Here is an 18416-nt window from a genome sequence, read left to right on the forward strand (position 1 = left end):
ATAATTTTATTTGAATCCTTTAAGTAACAATATTTATATGTTTGTGAAAATATATCTTCTTACTTTCTGTTATGGCCTATTATTATAAATTTATAAGTGATGATTTTCTTAGTTTAGAGATAAAATGCTCATTTTATAATGATCTTAGTTTATAGAAAGATTCATGTAAAAAAAATATTTTACATGAACAAGTTTTAACAAAAACTAGTGGAATAAAGAAATGAACATAACTTACTCTATACTTGGTGGATTTCTTCAAGTTTGGTGTCTATAGAAAGCTCTTAAGATGAAAATTATTTTTATGGGAGATTTGATTTTATAAACATAAATTTTCAGAAGTTTTAGATGGGTTTTTGAAGGAGATTTGATGAGAAAAGAAGATGTTTTAGTTATTGAAAGTTTGAAGGATTTTAGTGTTTGTTCATGGATGAACTTGGGAGCAATGTGTTGGGGGTTTATGGCTGAATAATTATTCAGAAAATAAAGTGTTTTTGCTTTAAATATTTGCCTCTTGCATGCTTGTAATGATGCACAAGCTTCGGGTAGAACAAAAGGGGTTCTTGGGTAGAATTTTTAGCTTGTGTATGTAAGTATACAAAGGGCTATAAGGGGGAGTAGGACAACTTTAGCATGGCTGGTTGGGGTTGTTTATTTTGGTGATTTTTGTCCATCATTTGATCTATTATAGTGTAGGAAAGATTTATCTAAGATAGTTTAAGGTTTAGGTAAAAATTGTTGTACATGTAGCAAGTTATGTAACTTGAACTTCATGTTTAAAAATCACTTGTATATGTGTGAAATATTTAATTTACTCCCATCATGGTTATATAATATGTTTGGGTAATAATTAAAATTTTTTTCGAACTGTTATGGGTAGTTGCTCAATTTAAGTTTTACCTCCAAAGTTTACGTTACCTGTTACGATTCATAATCACGTTACGAATTAACAAATTTCTAATCATTGTAGAGATTTTTTAAATTACTACCATCACTAATTAAATTATAATTAGTAACGAACAAATATATAAGGAAAATTAGGCGCTAAAAACGACTAATGAAATCTCCTAATAATACGACTGTTTCATTAGTTTCCTCTTAAGTTTATTTGAATTATTTTTATTAAAAATTTTTATTTTTTTAGAAAAATTATCCTAAATAATCCTATTTATTGTCAATTTGTTGTGAATAAAACAAACTATTAATTATTTCTAAATAATTCAACTTAATTTTTTTTACTGACAGTTCCCTTGCCATATTTTAACTGGTTATCATAGGTACTTACACGCCATTACACTCACTTTTTTTTTCTCCTTATACTCCCTCACTCCTACTCTTTTTTGGTGGTTGGTACCTACAATAGCCGGTTAAAATGTAACAAGGAGAGTTGTTAACAAACAATATATAAAAATTAAATTTTCTAATAATAATTAATAGTAGGAATTATTCACAACAAATAAACAATAATTTAAACTATTCACGACAATTTTTTTTTTCAAATTACAATTCACTCTTTTGCCCAAGTGACCAATTGATCATATATTCATATTGACACTCAACAAACTAGACGAAGCACGTAGCGAAGGTACCAACTACGAACCGAAAATACCAAAACTCACAAAGAAAGAAAATACCAAAAAATAATTTTAGAGAGGGATGGATTTTCCGGAACTATTAGCGATATTCGGGCCAGGTATCGCCGGCGCAGTATTCGGAGCGGGTTGGTGGTTTTGGGTTGACGCCGTTGTCTGCAGTGCCGTCGCCGTATCTTTTGTTCACTATCTACCCGGTTCACTTTCTCTCTCTATTGAACTTTTTTCTCCCTGCGTTTTTTCTCTCTTTCAACAAAAATCGTCGATTTAGGGTTTTCGCTATTGATTTTGTTGTTGATTAGGAATTTTCGCATCTTTGGCTGCGTTGATGTTCAATTGTGTGAGGAAAGAAGACATCGATTACTCTCCTTACGATGAAGGCGAGTGGAGGTATTTTTTTTTCTTTACTCAGTTTGATCTGAATTTTTGGGTTTTGATGATGTGATTGCTCCTCAGTTTGTTTATGTAGTTCATTTACATTTTGTTAATGACTATTTTATGATGATCAACTTTCTTACTACTTCCTCACTGTAATTTTGAAGATCATTGCCTGATCATATGATCTCGTTTTGGATATCAATTCTGTAACTGACTAGTGAAGTCATTGTCGTTAAAGGTTTTCAATTTGGAATTTTATGGTCTTGTTCTTGAATATGTTTTTCATTGCTTGGGAATCGTAATCAAGTTTGATTTAATTGCATTTTCTGTGATAAAAAATATTGGGGATTTAGTTTAGGTGTTCTATAAAAATTATGTAAGGGATGAATCGTGATGATGAACATGTCAATTGTATATTAGATACTAAAAGAGGAGCTTGTATATACTTAGAATCTAGGATGTCTATATATATGAGTTGTTTATATGTGGTATACTACAATATTCTGTCCGAAGAGGACTTTATGTGAGAGGATGGAAATGTCTGTTTATTTTTCTGGTTAACCTTTAGAAAGATATGCTGTTGCCTGGCTCAAACTACTCTCACCATCCCTTGTATTTTGCCTATTACTTTCCAAAAGTTCTCACATTGAGAAGATAAATGGCTCATGTAAAAGGATGGAAGGAGTAGTTGGATGCCTGCTTCTAGCTACTCAGCTCCTATTTTACAGATTGCAGTTGAACTATTGCTATGGGTATTGTTCCTTGCATATGTATTTGGACTTTTCCTGGATGTATCAAAAGAATCTGATGGTTATTTTTAATTGATATTGCAGATTGAAGCTTTGGCTTTTTCTTGCTTATGTCATATCCTTTGTATCACTTGCGGCATCAGTTGGGTTACTTATACAAGATGCCTTGGTGCCTTCTGGCCCATCAGCGTGGACAGGAGTTGCTGGTGTTTTGCAGTGTGTATTTGTGCTAATCAGGTTGATTATTTTTTTGACGTTAACTTTTTTGTTGAATTTGGGGCATCTTATACATTTTAGATTGACTGTCGTGTGAAGTATGATTACCCATCCTCATACAGTTGTGCTTGCTCTCCTTTGAGCCAATTGCATGATTCGAAACTGGACAACTGCTTATTTTATTATTTTGCTTTACCAGTGGTCATGATGAGCGAGTGGAAGTTTTTGAATAGTGGTACATAGAAAGTTTATTAGGCCATAGAAGTTTTAAGAGAGATTGATGCCTCAATGGCTTTACTTCAGTTTAAAAATGAGGTGTGTTTTGATAGTTCTTGTCTTGAATGCTGCCTTTTTTTTTTCTTGAATGTTGATGTACATAGAAAGTTTATGTGGTCATATAAGTTCTTAAGAGAGCTTGATGCCTAAATGGTTGTACTTAGTTCCCCAATCAAACGAATTAATCCTAGAAGTGGTGGTGCTAGTTTTGATAGTCTTTGTTTATGTTGTCTTCTATCTTCTCCTTCAAAAATCAAGATTCAGTACAGCTTTTTTAGGTAAATAGAATCATAGATCTAGAAATAGATCTATTTTGTGTTAGATGTCTCTTTTAGGTGGACTAGTAGTATTTCGGATGGGAGTACTTGTTCATACTCTTTGCTATATGGTAGTATTTCAGGTAGGTTTTGGTTTGCAAGGATTGAGTGGATTCATGGTGTTAAATTCATTTTGCTCACTTTGCTATATGGTATTAAAGATAGATTCTTATACGAATGTGGGTTTTCAAGACTCGTATTTAGGTTGGGCTGGGGTTAGGGTTAGATTTCTTTGATTGTAGTTATAAGAATATATGTTCTTGTAATCATGAATTACGCGTCTGTCATTCAACCAAGGCCTACCAAGCAACATATGACAAGCCTCCGTACGTATTATATCATACCATACAGCCTCCTTGAATATGCATCCAATAGAAAGAATTGTTCTATATTGAAACTTCAGCTTCAACAATTGTATGCTTTTTCTATACTATGGAAGTGAGAATTCGTGCTCTTCTTTCTATCTAACTCTTGATCCTTCACTGTTATTGAGCCATTGAATTATATAGGGACGTGGACGTGGTATTGTTACAAGATTTAACTTGTCATGCCTATCTGAGATGCAATATTGGCGCAATTTCCTTATATCAACTTTTCCTTGAATTGTGCATTTGGTATTAGGGTTTCTCTTTGGTCTATATTTAAGTTTAGATTGACGTTACTCGGTGTTTTCTAAATAACAAAATTTCTCTGTACTACCTCCATCTAATTCGAGATGTGTTCTGCCTCTGATTACCAAATTGATATAGAATCAAGTTGACTCAGTTTAACGCAAGCTGGGGATGAATGGGAGGTTCAAATTTTGTGTTTTTTGGATTGAAGTTGGGATCTTTTTTGTGTAGGAAAAATGATTTGACGAAGGTTTTGAGTCAAAGATTGAAGCTTTGATTGCACTTCAATTTTGACGCAAACTTTGGGTTGGAGGGTTTTGTATTTTGTAGTGTTTTGGTAAAGTTGGGATCTTTTTTTGTGGTAAGACTAGAGGAAGGATTCGGTGAAGGAAAAGAATCAAAAATTGAAGCTTTAATGATGCTTCAAATTTTGATGCTTAGCTCAAAAGTGGTTGAAAATTTTGTGACTTTTAAGGTTGGATGTTTAGTTATTGGGCGCGTATTTGTAGTTTTAATAGAGTTTAATTAGCTGATTTACGCGTGAGTCAAGTTGTTTAATGGATGGTTTCTTTTTTTGGCTTATAATGAAGGATGGACTAAGCAATTTCGATCTACATTGATACCAAAATCACCACAATTTCAATTGTATCGAGATTCATAGTTGACTTTTTTAAGGTCAAATGAGTCTTTTACTCAACCCTAAACGAATTCTAAATAGTCTATCAAGAATTTGATTTTCACATAAAAGTTTTGAATCAAATGAAGTCTGAATTTTTTATTAAGTTGCGCCTATTTATAAAGGCAAGTGACAGAAAACAAAAAGCTAGGATAGGCTTTACATTTCAGCCTTAATAAATAAAACAAATGAGAAATAAACTAGCAAAAGAAAATAAAGATTAACTAGAAGTCTCTTAAGAAACATCTGCATCCACGTTTGGGTGAAGAACATATGGAAATTCTATCTTTTGACTTATAATTTCTTATTTGTAACTTCTCTGTAGGACTTCTTCAACTAATTAAACAGGTAGTCTATGTGTGTTAGATAAAAATCCATGTGGAAATTTAGTTAGACGGATGAGCTTTTGATTTTGGATCAGAATGATGTGTGTGTACCGGAAGGGATTATTAGATTAGGTTGTAGAGTAGTCTAGTTGGTTCCTTGTTACTCTTTTGGCCAATGATGAACTCTTGGATACCTAGTGATGCTAAATTGATGAGTTTAGGCTCCTTATGGACTGGCTTCAATGTCAAAGGTAGTAGATGTATAACATTAATCTTGGTAGGTTTGTACTATTCCGTTTTATTTCCCTGTAACTTCACCGAGTATGATTTTATGTGATATGGTGTGTATGGAAGTCTCCACTTCTAGCTCTTGGATCCATGGACTTGGGATTTTGAATTATTTTATGGAGAATTTTTCTTTGGCCTTAAAGTTTTTGAGAAAGCCTGAAGCCAGAATGGTTATAGTTCACTTAATAAATGAGGTATTTTTTTTGTCAATAATAGGAGAAAAATGGCTGGTTGTGAATATCTAGTTTTTCTTTGTTTTGAAGTGACTTTAAGGAGATATCAGATATATTATGAAGATTTTGCTAGGTCTTATCATGTTTTCTCTTGGAGGCCAATTCACTTATTATGAGTTTGTGTGTCGTAGTATGTAAGTTGGTTTTCCACATCTAGCTCTTAGATCTATTAGATTTGGGTATCATAGCTTATGACATCAACATAGGATCGTTGACTATTTGAAACCAAACTTGATTATTCTCTTTGGTTGCATTTATGGGGATATAGAATTTTATGAATTGGTGAGTATAGGACCCGATTTTTGTGCCATATCATTTCTCAAGGATTAATTAGAGTTTGATTAAGATATATGGGGGCCTTGTTGTCAACAGTAAAGGAAGGATCGGCCTGTTGTGAGATCCATCATTCTTTTACTTTTGGCTTTTATTGAATACAAAAAACAATGTTAAATACTACATGGTCCTATCATTGTTTTAGATAATATTACAAAATTTCATCAAGCTTGATCTTTATTAATTACTGTAGTTAATACAGCTAACTTAACTAAGTTTGCTTTTGTCCAACTTATTTCATTTTTCCTTCCTAGCTCTTGGATTCGTACCCATTCCTGATTTTGGTTTCATTAGCATATCAACAACGTTTACTTCAAATATTAATTTCTCTCTTTAATTGTGTGATTGTTCAGAACTCGTTGTAGATGCCTGTTGGAAATATTGCATACAACCAACAACAATAATGCAAAAACCTTAATTCAAACATATCACTGTGTTTAAGTTGGTGAAAAAATTTCTACTCCTTAGTTATCATAGTGTTCTTATGAGTCTTGACAGATCCAATCATCTTTTACTTGGGGAAGATCTCAAGTTTACAATTAGTAGGTAAGATTGATATGTAATTGTAAGGTCCACAAGTTATTATTAGAACCCTATTGATAATTGCAAATTTGACGGAAATCGGAGGCTGTTAGTTGCCAATGTGATCATAGAGAGACTCAACAATTTGTAGATGATGTGGTAAATCTGTGCAAGTTGCATAAGTCAACGGAAGTCCTTTAAATAAATTTTGATACTCGTACGTGGTCAATATTTATTATTGATTATAAAATTTGTGATGAAACATTGTCCTAGTGAAGCATAATGCAAATTATCGCCCATGTCGCGAGTTCGCAACTATACTGTAAAGTTTTTGAGTCTATTGCGGCATAGTGAAAAACTGTGGTTTTGTTTGCGGCCGTGAAACTGATTTTGAGGTGAATGCGGAAAGCCTTTACAATATGATTGCGATAAATGATATGGATGATATTTTGCGCTATGGCTGCAACCAAAATATAGGCCAAAGCAACTGAAAAACTATCAGCATTGACGATGAAAGTCGTTTTGCAATTGTGATCCAAAACCATGTTTTTTCACTATTGAAGTGAAGGGTAATATTTTTGGCATCCATTAATCCATGATCGGGTTGTAAAATATAATGGAGTGGGACTCTCAACCTGACTGGGAGAAAATGATCAGGAAGTTGGTATCCTTAAAAAAAAAAAAAGCATGAGACATGAATTCGTACAGTTCGCTAGCCCGCTGAGATTATCTGTATAAAAAAGACGAAAGTCTTTTACAAGTATAACAAATAATTTTGGTAGGTCTCAGAGGCCGGGTTAGGGTTTGTAGTGCTCAATGGAATTGATTGTCAGCGGTATTTTGCGCAAATTTGCTGAAAAATTCTGTGTTAAAGTTCTAACTCCCTCATGGAATTGATGTTGAGGAATCGGTGAAATGTATGGGAATGATTGTCTTTTAAAATCCACTATATAACTAACATAAACTTATATTTGCATCAATTGAAGGCAAAATAATATGTATTGCATTTGCAGTGCCTTGAGTTGCATATCTAATCCACTAACAGATGTCGATACATAAGGGGGTTTGACTTGTTTATAGACCACTTTTAGAACTTCAATTAATCTTCACGTAGGTATTCGACCACTTTTGCAGTATACACAATAATGCAAACACTCTTTTCTGTAGAATACTACTAAACGATTTTGGAGCTTTCCTTACTCATACAACACTCCTGATAGTATTGAATTGGTAAAGTTATTTAGCCACTCACAAGTCACGACACTCAATATAGTTTTATTATTCACATATCTACCTATCAATTGTTGAGCAACTTTATAGTAATAGTAATCTAAAAAATATTAGATTATTTGTATATAGAAGATAAAATATAAAAGATTACAAATAAAAATAGAACAGCTAAAACTTTAAAGATAAGAAAACTAAAGATAACAAAACAAACAAAGAACTCTAAGGCTAAACGAAGTCCATATTGCATGCATGCCAATCTTGGCTCATGGTTGTTGGCAGTTCTCTTTTGCGTACAATCATTGCGCTTACAGCTTTTGGCTAGCTAGTGGTCTTCATGCTCATATAGTTCTTTGTGCACTATACCTCTTTGGACACTCATATCTTCTGGCTAGGACTGTTTATGCGTTAGTGCACAAGACTACCTTTACATGCTAATCTCTTGCAAGCTTCTATGTATATCATTCTCTAAAGTGCTTAATTTAATTAATGTTAGGAATCTTTGCTCATTGCCATTTATACTATAGTGCAAAAATAAGGCTGCATCATCGCATCGTGACCGTATTGTGAACGTTTTTGAGCTTACCGATATAGGATGCATTGACCGTGAAATCACTTGCATTAACCACAATAGCCGTTTCAGAACTATGATTTCTACTTAAACTAAAACTACTTTGATTTTTGCTATCAAGGTAGCCAAGAGATTTTTCAACTAAAATTACACTAGTTTTTCATTCCCATTACCACCGTTTATTACTAACTACCAAATGGGCCGTTAGGGGTTGTTTGGTTTGTAGAAATTGATTGTTGGTAACGATGACAAGTAAGCAATACCGTTTCTATTACTTGGGGGATTTAGATTCCGTTTGTTTGTTACCAGAGTGATAGCACAAATTATATGGTCTTTATCCTCTTCTTTCCTCCTCTTCATTAAATATTAAAAAGAAAACATCAGCGTGTAAATAGAAATTTTGTGGAAAGCTTGATTATGATTTGCAATATTTATGAAGTACTCCTATTAAATTAGACTGGAAGAAAATGACACTGATGATGCCTTATTCTATTTCTTCCCAGACCTTTACCCCTCTTTATACTAAACAAATATTAACAATAACACTTATCGTTACCCTTATTCCTTTTTACACATTCCCTTTCCATTTATTTTTCATTATTCATACAAACACCCCTTGATAGTAGAGATTATGGAAAACTACTAAATAAGCTTGGCCCGACACAATTTAGATCCAAAGTAAAGCTCTCAAATAGTTTTTCCCAGCTGCATCATTATGTATCTTTCTTATAAATCTGTGGATCTAGATTTCTTGATCAAGGCTAAGGAGAGTTCTGGATGTTGATCAACAGGGTTAACAAAGAAATGAGTTGCCTTTAAAAGGTGCTTTTTTATGGAATTATTGGTTCAAGAATGTTTAATTTTGAGTGGTAAAAATATCAAAAAACAGAGGTTGTTTCATCCTGACCTGTATGCTCCTTAATATATTCAGCGTGGTAGAATTTTACCAACTCCGTGTATTGGTATTTGTGTGTGTTCTGTTTGCGTACTCCTTGCATGCTCCAATCCATCTCCATCTTATATTATGTTCACAATATGTATCCTTTTCTAATTAGTGGGTTCTCCAACCTTGTAAAGTTTAGTGAAAACCTTGGACAATCGGCACTCAGAAATGTCAACCTTGCTTGTTCTTCAACTGTGCTTTGATTTGTCGTTTGACCAGGTTTGTTTGGCACTTCAGTATGCTTTTGTTGCTGTTTTTGTCTGTTTGACTGGATCAATGCACTAATGAGCTATATTAATTTTGCACAATGTTAGTTTACTCGCTAATTGATTCTGATTTTGACAGTGGGCTGATCTATTGGACGTCACACTCCGAATAGCTGAAAACTGCCATGAAAGATCTTTTAAGTCTTGAATTGTAAAATTTTCCTTATCTTGAGTGTCCACAAAATTAGTTCACCTTGTGTAAATGCTTGTAATATCCTACTGGCTCTAATTTACGAAGTTCTCTCATTCTTGTGCTATGAGGCTGTCCGATCAAGTAATACATGGGTTTCAGATGATTGTTATGCATATCTGATTGTGAGCTCATGTAATATTGAATGTTCGTTGTTTTCAATTGATATTGTTCTCGACGGTAGTAAGTTAAAGCACTTTAATCATCCCTGCTTGACCTTTGGGCGTGTTCTTGGAAAAATTTGTAATACATAAGAGAAAAAATAAAAAAAATTAATAAAATAAACTAAGTTTTAAACTTATTCCAAAAGTAAGCGTGAAATTCTCAAATCTGAGGTTTAGGGCTGTTCGCAGTTAGTAACTGCGATCAGGTCAAAAAGGGTCAAAAAAAAGATAAAATAGCTGTTCGCAGTTAGTAACTACGAACAATTATTTGACCTGTTCGCAGTTAGTAATTGCGAATAGTATACTGCACAAAAACAAGTCAAAATAGCTGTTCGCAGTTACTAATTGCGAACAACTATTTTGTCTTTTTTAACCTGTTTCGCAGTTACTAACTGCAAACAGTCCCAAACATCAGGTTTGGGAATTTCACGCTTACTTTCAGAATAAGTTTAAAACTTAGTTTATTTTGTTAATTTTTTTTTATTTTTTCTCTTATGTATTTCAAATTTTCTGTTCTTGGTGGCAAAAATTTCCATATCATTTTGTTTTCCAACGCCCAGACATTTGCATATTATTCTTGGATGATTGCTATGTTCGTTTCTTTTTGAAGTTTGTATTTTCATATGAATCATTTGTTGAATATTTAGAATATATAGGTCTGAAGTGATATATACCATGAAATATTGTAGTAGTGGGAGATAATATATAATATATAATAGAGTAATTTGCGAATTACAACCTTTAAGTTTAAGGCTTTTGCGAATAACATCAAAGTTTATTTTTTGCGAATTATAGTCAAGAAAGTATCAAAGTCTACATCATTCAGGCCAAGTGATTGTTGACCAACTCAAATGATCTTTGACCAACTTAAATGATCATTGACTAATACTAATCACCTTTAACTTGAGTTGACCATCCTAATCACCTTTGACTTTTCTTATTACTAATAGTACCTTGCGTTTTAGCACTTGAAAGCCGTTTATATTCATCATATATATTTTCAAAAACGGAAGTCTCAATCACTCTCATGTGGTAACTCTTTTGAAATCTGATCGAAATAAGTACTTATTCGCTTATTTTTCAGCACATAGACCGAAAAAGATATTTGATTTTTTACCCATCATAACGATATTTTTTCAAAAAACGAACGTTGCGATTATCCTTATGGGAAATTTTTTTTGAAAATCCGGTCGAAATAAGTATTTTTTTCGCCTATTTTTTGGCCCGTAGAAGAAAAGATATTTAACGTTGTTTCGAAAAAATATCGTTATGATGGGTAAAACGACGTTAAATATCTTTTTCGGTTTGCGTGTCAAGAAATAGGCGTATAAGTACTTGTTTCGACTGGATTTTTAAAAGAATTACCGTATAAGGATAATTATGACGTCCATTTTTTGAAAAAATATTTTTATATTGTGTAAAACGATGTTAAAATGCTAAAACACAAAGATAACATTGGTAATTAGGAAAAATCAAAGGTGATTAGGGATGGTCAACAAAAGTCAAAGGTGATTAGTAATGGTCAACAGTCATTTGGGTTGGTCAAAGGTCATTTGGGGTTGGTCAACGGTCTCTTGGCCTAAATGGCGTAGACTTTGATACTTTGGTGGCCGTAATTCGCTAACAATAAACTTTGAGGTTGTAATTCGCAAAAGTCCTAAACTTAAAGGTTGTAATCGCAAATTACTCTATATAATAATATATAAGTCAAAAGAATTCCCAAAAAGGAAAAACGCAATTTACAAAACAGAAGGAAATGACGACTTGTCTTTTTGGGAAGTGCCGAGTCAGCGCTTTGGGCAACAAGTCGTCGCGTCGTCGCCAGGGAGCAGCGACTCTGCTTGGTTCCTGTCATGGCTTTTTGCGTTTTTGGTCACTTTGGCTCGTGTTGGGAGGTTTAGTTGGTTAACTTAATCATTTCTAATGATTGGTTACAACCAATCAAAGATTGAAAACTAATTAGATATTAATTATTTTAAGATTGGACATATGGTTTATGTACTCTATTATAAAAAGAGTGGCATGTAAGAAAATTGTATAAACGTTAAGTAATTTTTTGAATCTCTCTTGGAACTTTTCTTTGTCCTTGCTTATCTTTGTTGCATGTTGTGTATAAAGAGTGTTATAAATTCTTTATACGTTATACGAAGTTAATTGTCCAACTACAATACATTGTTGTTTCTTTTCATTCTCTAGTGCTAAGAGAATGGTGTTGTAGTTTGTATGTCTTTGTGAATTTCAAACATAAATCCAAGAAACCTTGTGGGAAAAATATCACAAAAGGAAAGTGACAACACGCCTACTACATATATCAAGTTTCCGAGTGACGTTCCTCGTTGTAAACTAATTTTCATGTTTTGTTTATTTTGCTGATCAACAAAGCAAGGAGTTTCATTGCCATTCACACAAAGGGAATTAATTTGTTCATTGTAATTTGTATTTATATTTGTATTATATTTTCAATATTATTTCGCTGACCTGCACTTTTATTGTGGATTTCTTTATTTTTGGTTGTAGATGAAGTATTTATTAAATGAATTTATTTTTAGGCTCTGCTGCAAATATCTTGTTGAAGTTGTCATTAAACTAATCAATTGTATAATAATACATTGCTGTAAACAAATTGACCTACCCGTAAACTTATTTGATATTAACCTGGATCTGATTCGTAGGTTAACTCGAGTTGTGATGACCTATAATCGTTCTGAATGGACCTTTTGTTAATTTTCTTGAAAAAATAAACATAGAAAAAGAGAGATGAATGTAAAGCTTTGATACACTTTCATTACATAAAGAAGTTAAGAGAATACACTTATATATAGTTGGTGAACACAAATTGTTACACCAGAAAACAAAATTTGTTATATCACTCTTACTAACTAGTTCCTAATCCTGCTCAGCAAATAACTAACAATCCTAAAGAGGCACGTGCTGCATCACATGTTGCTTCAATAAGAGAAAGGTTGATATCTTCATGTAGGATGACTTACTGTTGAGGTTGCTGAAAATTGGAAACCTGCTGCTTGGACAGAGGACCAATGCTGATCAGTTGAACTCCACTCCTTGAACTGAATTGCAATGCTATTGAACACTATGCTTAACATCCCCCCTTAAACTAGGATTGGGATGCACCATTTCTAGTTTACTTAGTAGAGTGTGGAATTGTGGAGATGGAAGAATTTTGGTAAAGGATATCAGCTAGTTGGTTTTTGGTAGGTAGATAGGAAAGTTGAATTAGGCCTTCTAGAACTTATCTCTAGTGAAATGGCAGTGGACTTCTATGTTTTTCGTTATGTCATGGAACATAGGATTTCTTGCTATATGGATAGCATACTGGTTATCACAATAAGAGTTATAGGTATTAATCCTTTGAGGTCTAGTTCTTCAAGGAGTTTGACTATCCATGTAATTTTTGCAGCTGTAGATGCCATGGCTCTATATTTTGCCTCTGCACTTGACCTAGAAACAGTTTCTTGCTTTTTTGATTTCCATGAGATTGGAGATTGACCAAGCATAATAAGATAACCAGTAACAGATCTTATGGAATCAATACATGCTCCCTAATAACTATCTGAGAAGGCTTGAATGGTGATTTTATCTGTAGCCTTAAGGAAAATGCCTTAGCCACAAGTGTTTTGTACATATGAGAGGGTATGTTGTAGGGCATCTCAATGTAAATCAGTTGGATTTTGCATGAACCGACTTAGATTTTGCACAGCATAAGATAAGTCAGGTCTTGTGTTAGTAAGATACTTGAGTTTCCCTACTATACTTCTGTAGGGTGTAGGATCTTCAAGTAGCTTGCCTCCTTGACTAGACAACTTAAGGTGAATAGGGAGTGGTGTGAGAGACTTTCTCTTCTCATCAGGAGTGTGTTCCTTGAGCAAATTCTCAGTAAATTTATTTTGAGATAGGACTATACCACCAGAGAGGTAATTTACCTCAATTCCAAGGAAAAAAAAATGCAATTTTCCCAAATTTTTAATGCTAAATGTTGCATCTAGGTGTGACTTAATTGTTTTTATTTCAGCTATGTCACTTCCTGTCAGTATTATATCATCTACATATACTGCTAATATGGTGATGCTTGCTTGTTTTCTCTTTGTGAAAAGAGAGTAATCATTTTTTTGATTGAATGTATCCTTGAGCCAAAAGTTCTTGAACTAATTTTGCAAACCATTGTCTTGAAGCCTGTTTGAGACCATATAGGGACTTTATGAGCTTACAAACCATGTTTTTATCTTTAGGGTAGCCCTGGGGTATTTGCATATACACTTCTTTTAGATGTCCATGTAAAAAAGCATTATTAACGTCTAGTTGATAAACATTCCATGCCTTGCTTGCAACAACAACTATAATGCACCTAATGGTGGTCATTTTTACTACAGTGAGACGATTTCATTACAGTCTATGTCATGCTTTTGATTGTATCCCTTAGCTACCAATCTAGCTTTATACCTTTCTATTGATCCATCAGCTCTTTGTTTTATTTTAAAAACCCATTTGCATCCAATGGCTTTCTTACCTTTAGGAAGAGGAACTATGTCCCAAGTCTTATTTGTTTCTAATGCATTTAATTCCTTATTCATAGCTTCCTCCCATAGGGGGTTAAGAACTGTTTCTTTGAAGCTTCTTGGTTGATAAAAGTATTTTTGATTGGGAAGACTAGTGTCAGAGTTGTGTGTAATGTATTTGTGTTCTACTAAACCACACCAATGTTTGGTAAAGAAGCAATGGTAATCTTCAAGATAACTAAGAGGTTTCCTAGATCTATTTGACCTCAGGAGCTAAATTCTCATTAGCAACATCAAAATTCAATGTATCAATTGCAATTAGGGATGGTCATGGGTCTAGGACCCTGTTGGACCCGCTCCGAACCCGCCCCTTTTTTAAGGGTCTGGGTCTTAATTTTTGAGACCCATCAGATCCGGGTCGGATCTGGATCCGAAAAATATCTGACGGGTCCGGGTCCAGGTCCTAAGGTGAAGACTCGGACCCGGACCCTAAACTTTTAAATTTTATATTTTGAATTTCTGAATGCTAAATTCTAATATTATTTATGAATATGAAGTTTATGAACCGGGCGCTTCTCAATTCTCATTCTCAAGGCAGTAACCCTAATTTTTTCTTTCTCCTCTAACGTCTAGTCCTCTTCGCCTCTGCGACAACCAACGACCTCCATCGCCAGCCATCGCCATCGCCATCCGTCTTCTCCACTTCAGTCGAGACTCCAGGTGCTCCATTTCCTTGGTTTTCTTTAATTTTTCTTTAATTTGGTAGTGATTTCAATTGATGCCTTAGCCTCAGCCTAATCCACTAAGGCAGTACAGTAACCCTAATTTTTGTGGTTTCATTTTAAAGATACCATTTTTATTGACTTAATCTTTGTGGGTACATGGTAATTCTTTGTATTGTGTTGAAGAATGGAGAAATGAGAAAGTTTTGATTTGGTGTAGTATTGTTTTCTGGATCGCTCTTTCTGGTTCGCTGTATGCCCTCAGCCCTCAATATTCATCTCTTTTTTTCTCTTATATTAATTTAATTTGGTGTAGTATTGTTTTCTTCATTTGATTTGATTTGAAAACAAATTTAGATTTATTGTTATGATTTTGATATGAAATATATTGATTGAAATCTTGAATAGGTGTTTAAAGTTAGATTGATTGTCGTATATATAATGGATGAAAATCAATCACAATGTGCGTCCAAATCAGTGGCACAACCACAATATGATTTTGTTATGGAGTCAAAAAATACATTAGATGTAGATGAAGAAGGGTTTGTTAATGATGATGGTATTCCAAGTTCTTGCACAAAAGATAAGGGATGGAAAACAACCTCTGAGGCATGGAATTATTTTGTAAGAGAGGAAGTAAATGGTGTGATTAGAGTTGTTTGTAAGCATTGTGGTGTTAGTCTAGTAACTGGTGGTAGTAGTTGAACTTCTCATCTCTTGAAGCACGCAAAGAAAGTTTGCTCAGGAAGACATTTGAATCTTGCACGTGGTCAAACAACTTTAAGAGTTAAGAAGAAATGTGATGGATCAAGTTCTCTGGAATTTAGTGGTAAAAGCAAACTTAAAGAATTCGACCAAGATTTTTCGAGAAGGAAATTAGTTTCCATGGTTATTATGCACGAGTATCCATTATCTATGGTGGATCATATTGGGTTTAGGAGGTTTGTTGAAAGCCTTAATTGCAATTTTAAGATGATTTCTAGGTCCACAATAAAGCGAGATATCATGAAGTTGTTTAAAGAAGAAAAACTTTCTCTACATAAATTTCTCGAGCATAATGAAAGTAGAATTGCAATCACTACTGATATGTGGACTGCAACCAACCAGAAGAAGGGTTACATGGTCATAACTTCGCATTTTATTGATAAACAATGGGTCTTACGAAATCGCATTTGCTCACGTAATCATGTTACTTTTAATTTTATCATTTATCCTTTGACTAAAACATATATTGTTATTATTCTATATAGGTTTTGCTATGTGCCTTGTCCTCACACCGGAGGTCTTATTGCAAAGTTAATGATGGATTGTTTGTCTCAATATTGTTTAGAAAATAAAATATCTGCTGTTGTTGTTGATAATGCCACTACTAATGATGCAATGATGAAGATTTTAGTGGATAAGTTTGAGAAAAGGTCTTTGATGCTTGAGGGTGATCTTTTACATTTACGTTGTAGTGCTCACATATTGAACCTAATAGTTCAAGATGGATTAGGGGTTATTAGTTCTGCAATTGAAAAAGTTCGTGAATGTGTCTTTTTGGATGTCAACTCCTAAAAGAATTGAAAATTTTGAGGAGGCTTGTCGTTTTTGGACTTAGTTAACATTAAAAGGCCTAGTCTTGATTGTAAAAAAAGATGGAATTCAACCTACTTGATGATTAAAAGTGTTTTGTTGTTTAAAGATGTGTTTTCAAGGTTAAAGCGATTGAATAAAAAGATGAATTTTGTTGTTCCTAGTGATAAGGATTGGGAATTAGCTGAGCTTGTTTGTGATAAGTTAGAAATGTTTTACAGTACAACTAATGTTTTTTCTGGAAGAAAGTTTATCACTATCAACCTTTTTTTCGAAGGGTTTGTGAGATTAAGCTTGCTATGTGTAGGTGGTTACAAAGTGATGTTGAAATTATTAGATTGATGATAGAAAATATGCTTGAAAAATTTGACAAGTATTGGGATCATATGTGTGAACTTTTGGCTATTGCTACTATCTTAGACCCAAGAAATAAAATGAATTGTGTGGAGTTTTATTTTAGGAAGTTTTTTGATGTTAATGAGGTTGATATGCAATTAGCAAGAGTTCGTAGGTGTCTTGATAATTTGGTTGTGGAGTATCAATGGAAAAGTGATATTGTGAAAAATGTGAATGATGTTGGGCAAAGTAGGAAAAGACTTGCACCAAGTTCTATAAACGGTGCACAAGATGAATTTGCTCAATCTAAGAGAACTAAGGTTAGAAAGGTAAATAGGTGTGAATTGGATTTTTATTTAGAGGAAGAACAATTATCGGATGATGAGGATTTGGATGTCCTTTATTGGTGGAAAGTAAATACAAAGTATCCGACTTTGCAAAAGATTGCGAAAGATATTTTTGTCATTCCTGTTTCTTTCGTTGCTTCAGAACGTGCTTTTAGTACCGGAGGAAGAGTTATTAGCCCTCATCATTCAAGACTTCATTCATAAACTGTGGAAGCATTAATGTGTTTACAAAATTGGATGATGGAAGACATAAAAGGTAAAAGTTTAACTTTTACTGATTTAGTATTGGTTTTGTTTTTGGTTGGTGATCTTAATTTGTTTTTGTTTTTAAAATCTTTTTTTAAGGTTCTTCGGAAGATGCTTATGCTTGCTCCACAGTAATTGATGATTCGGATGTTGATGAAGAACAACAAATAGATGCGATTCAACTAGTACGCTTTAACTTTAATGGATTTATTTTGATTTACTTTTTCTTTATTGAAAAACTAACTTATAATTGTTTGATATTTCCTTTAGGATCTTGATAAAGTTGAAGAAGATTGATCAAAATTGATTGTAATTTGTAATGTTATGGAATATAAACTATGTTTCTCATTTAGTCTTTTATATTTAATTTGTAATTATGTATTTAGACAAGTGTTTTTACGTTTTAGTAACTATTTTGTATTTGAATTTTATGGACTCGAACAAGTTGTAATACGATAATAAGTTGTTTACAAAAATACAAAAAAGACTCTCAAAAGGTTCAATTTCGGCAAGCTGAATAGGGGTATCTTTCTTATACATTTCAATACCAAAGATGACCTGTTTAAAGCGTGTGATATGAACAATATGCTTTCTGACAAGAAATCGTTTATAGTGAAATCGTGGACACCTAACATCTCCTATGAAAAAGCAAGCATCATTACAATGCCTGTGTGGGTTAAACATCCTAAGTTGAATGTCATGTATTGAGGGAAAGTATTTTGAGAAATATTGTGGGATATTTGGGTACTATGTTCAGAGTGGATAATGCTACCCTAAGGAAGGATCGTATGACGTACGCTA

At 33.5% G+C, this 18416-nt stretch overlaps 1 protein-coding gene across 3 annotated transcripts; it reads left to right on the forward strand.

Moving 5' to 3' along the window:
• Positions 1-1550: 1550 nt before the first annotated feature.
• Positions 1551-9904, forward strand: LOC130810354 (uncharacterized). Of its 3 annotated transcripts, none has more exons than XM_057676377.1 (5): positions 1551-1786; positions 1892-1979; positions 2801-2953; positions 9390-9474; positions 9601-9904. In XM_057676377.1, the coding sequence occupies exons 1-5, from the start codon at positions 1654-1656 to the stop codon at positions 9667-9669; spliced, it is 528 nt and encodes a 175-aa protein (XP_057532360.1). In that variant the 5' UTR covers positions 1551-1653; the 3' UTR covers positions 9670-9904. The 3 variants fall into 3 exon arrangements, with proteins under 3 accessions (XP_057532360.1, XP_057532361.1, XP_057532362.1); XM_057676378.1 differs by having other exon boundaries at positions 1552-1786; positions 9395-9474; XM_057676379.1 differs by lacking the exon at positions 9390-9474 and having other exon boundaries at positions 1556-1786.
• Positions 9905-18416: the final 8512 nt, after the last annotated feature.

Source organism: Amaranthus tricolor, chromosome 4 (assembly GCF_026212465.1).
Source record: "Amaranthus tricolor cultivar Red isolate AtriRed21 chromosome 4, ASM2621246v1, whole genome shotgun sequence".
Taxonomy (NCBI): domain Eukaryota; kingdom Viridiplantae; phylum Streptophyta; class Magnoliopsida; order Caryophyllales; family Amaranthaceae; genus Amaranthus; species Amaranthus tricolor.

What these genes read in the sequence shown, in the direction of transcription:
- LOC130810354 (XM_057676377.1), top strand. Translation starts at nt 1,654, where the DNA reads ATGGATTTTCCGGAACTATTAGCGATATTCGGGCCAGGTATCGCCGGC. An exon ending in TACGATGAAGGCGAGTGGAG is followed by an intron (nt 1,980 to 2,800) that starts GTATTTTTTTTT and finishes TTGATATTGCAG; the next exon opens with ATTGAAGCTTTGGCTTTTTC. An exon ending in TTGATTTGTCGTTTGACCAG is followed by an intron (nt 9,475 to 9,600) that starts GTTTGTTTGGCA and finishes TGATTTTGACAG; the next exon opens with TGGGCTGATCTATTGGACGT.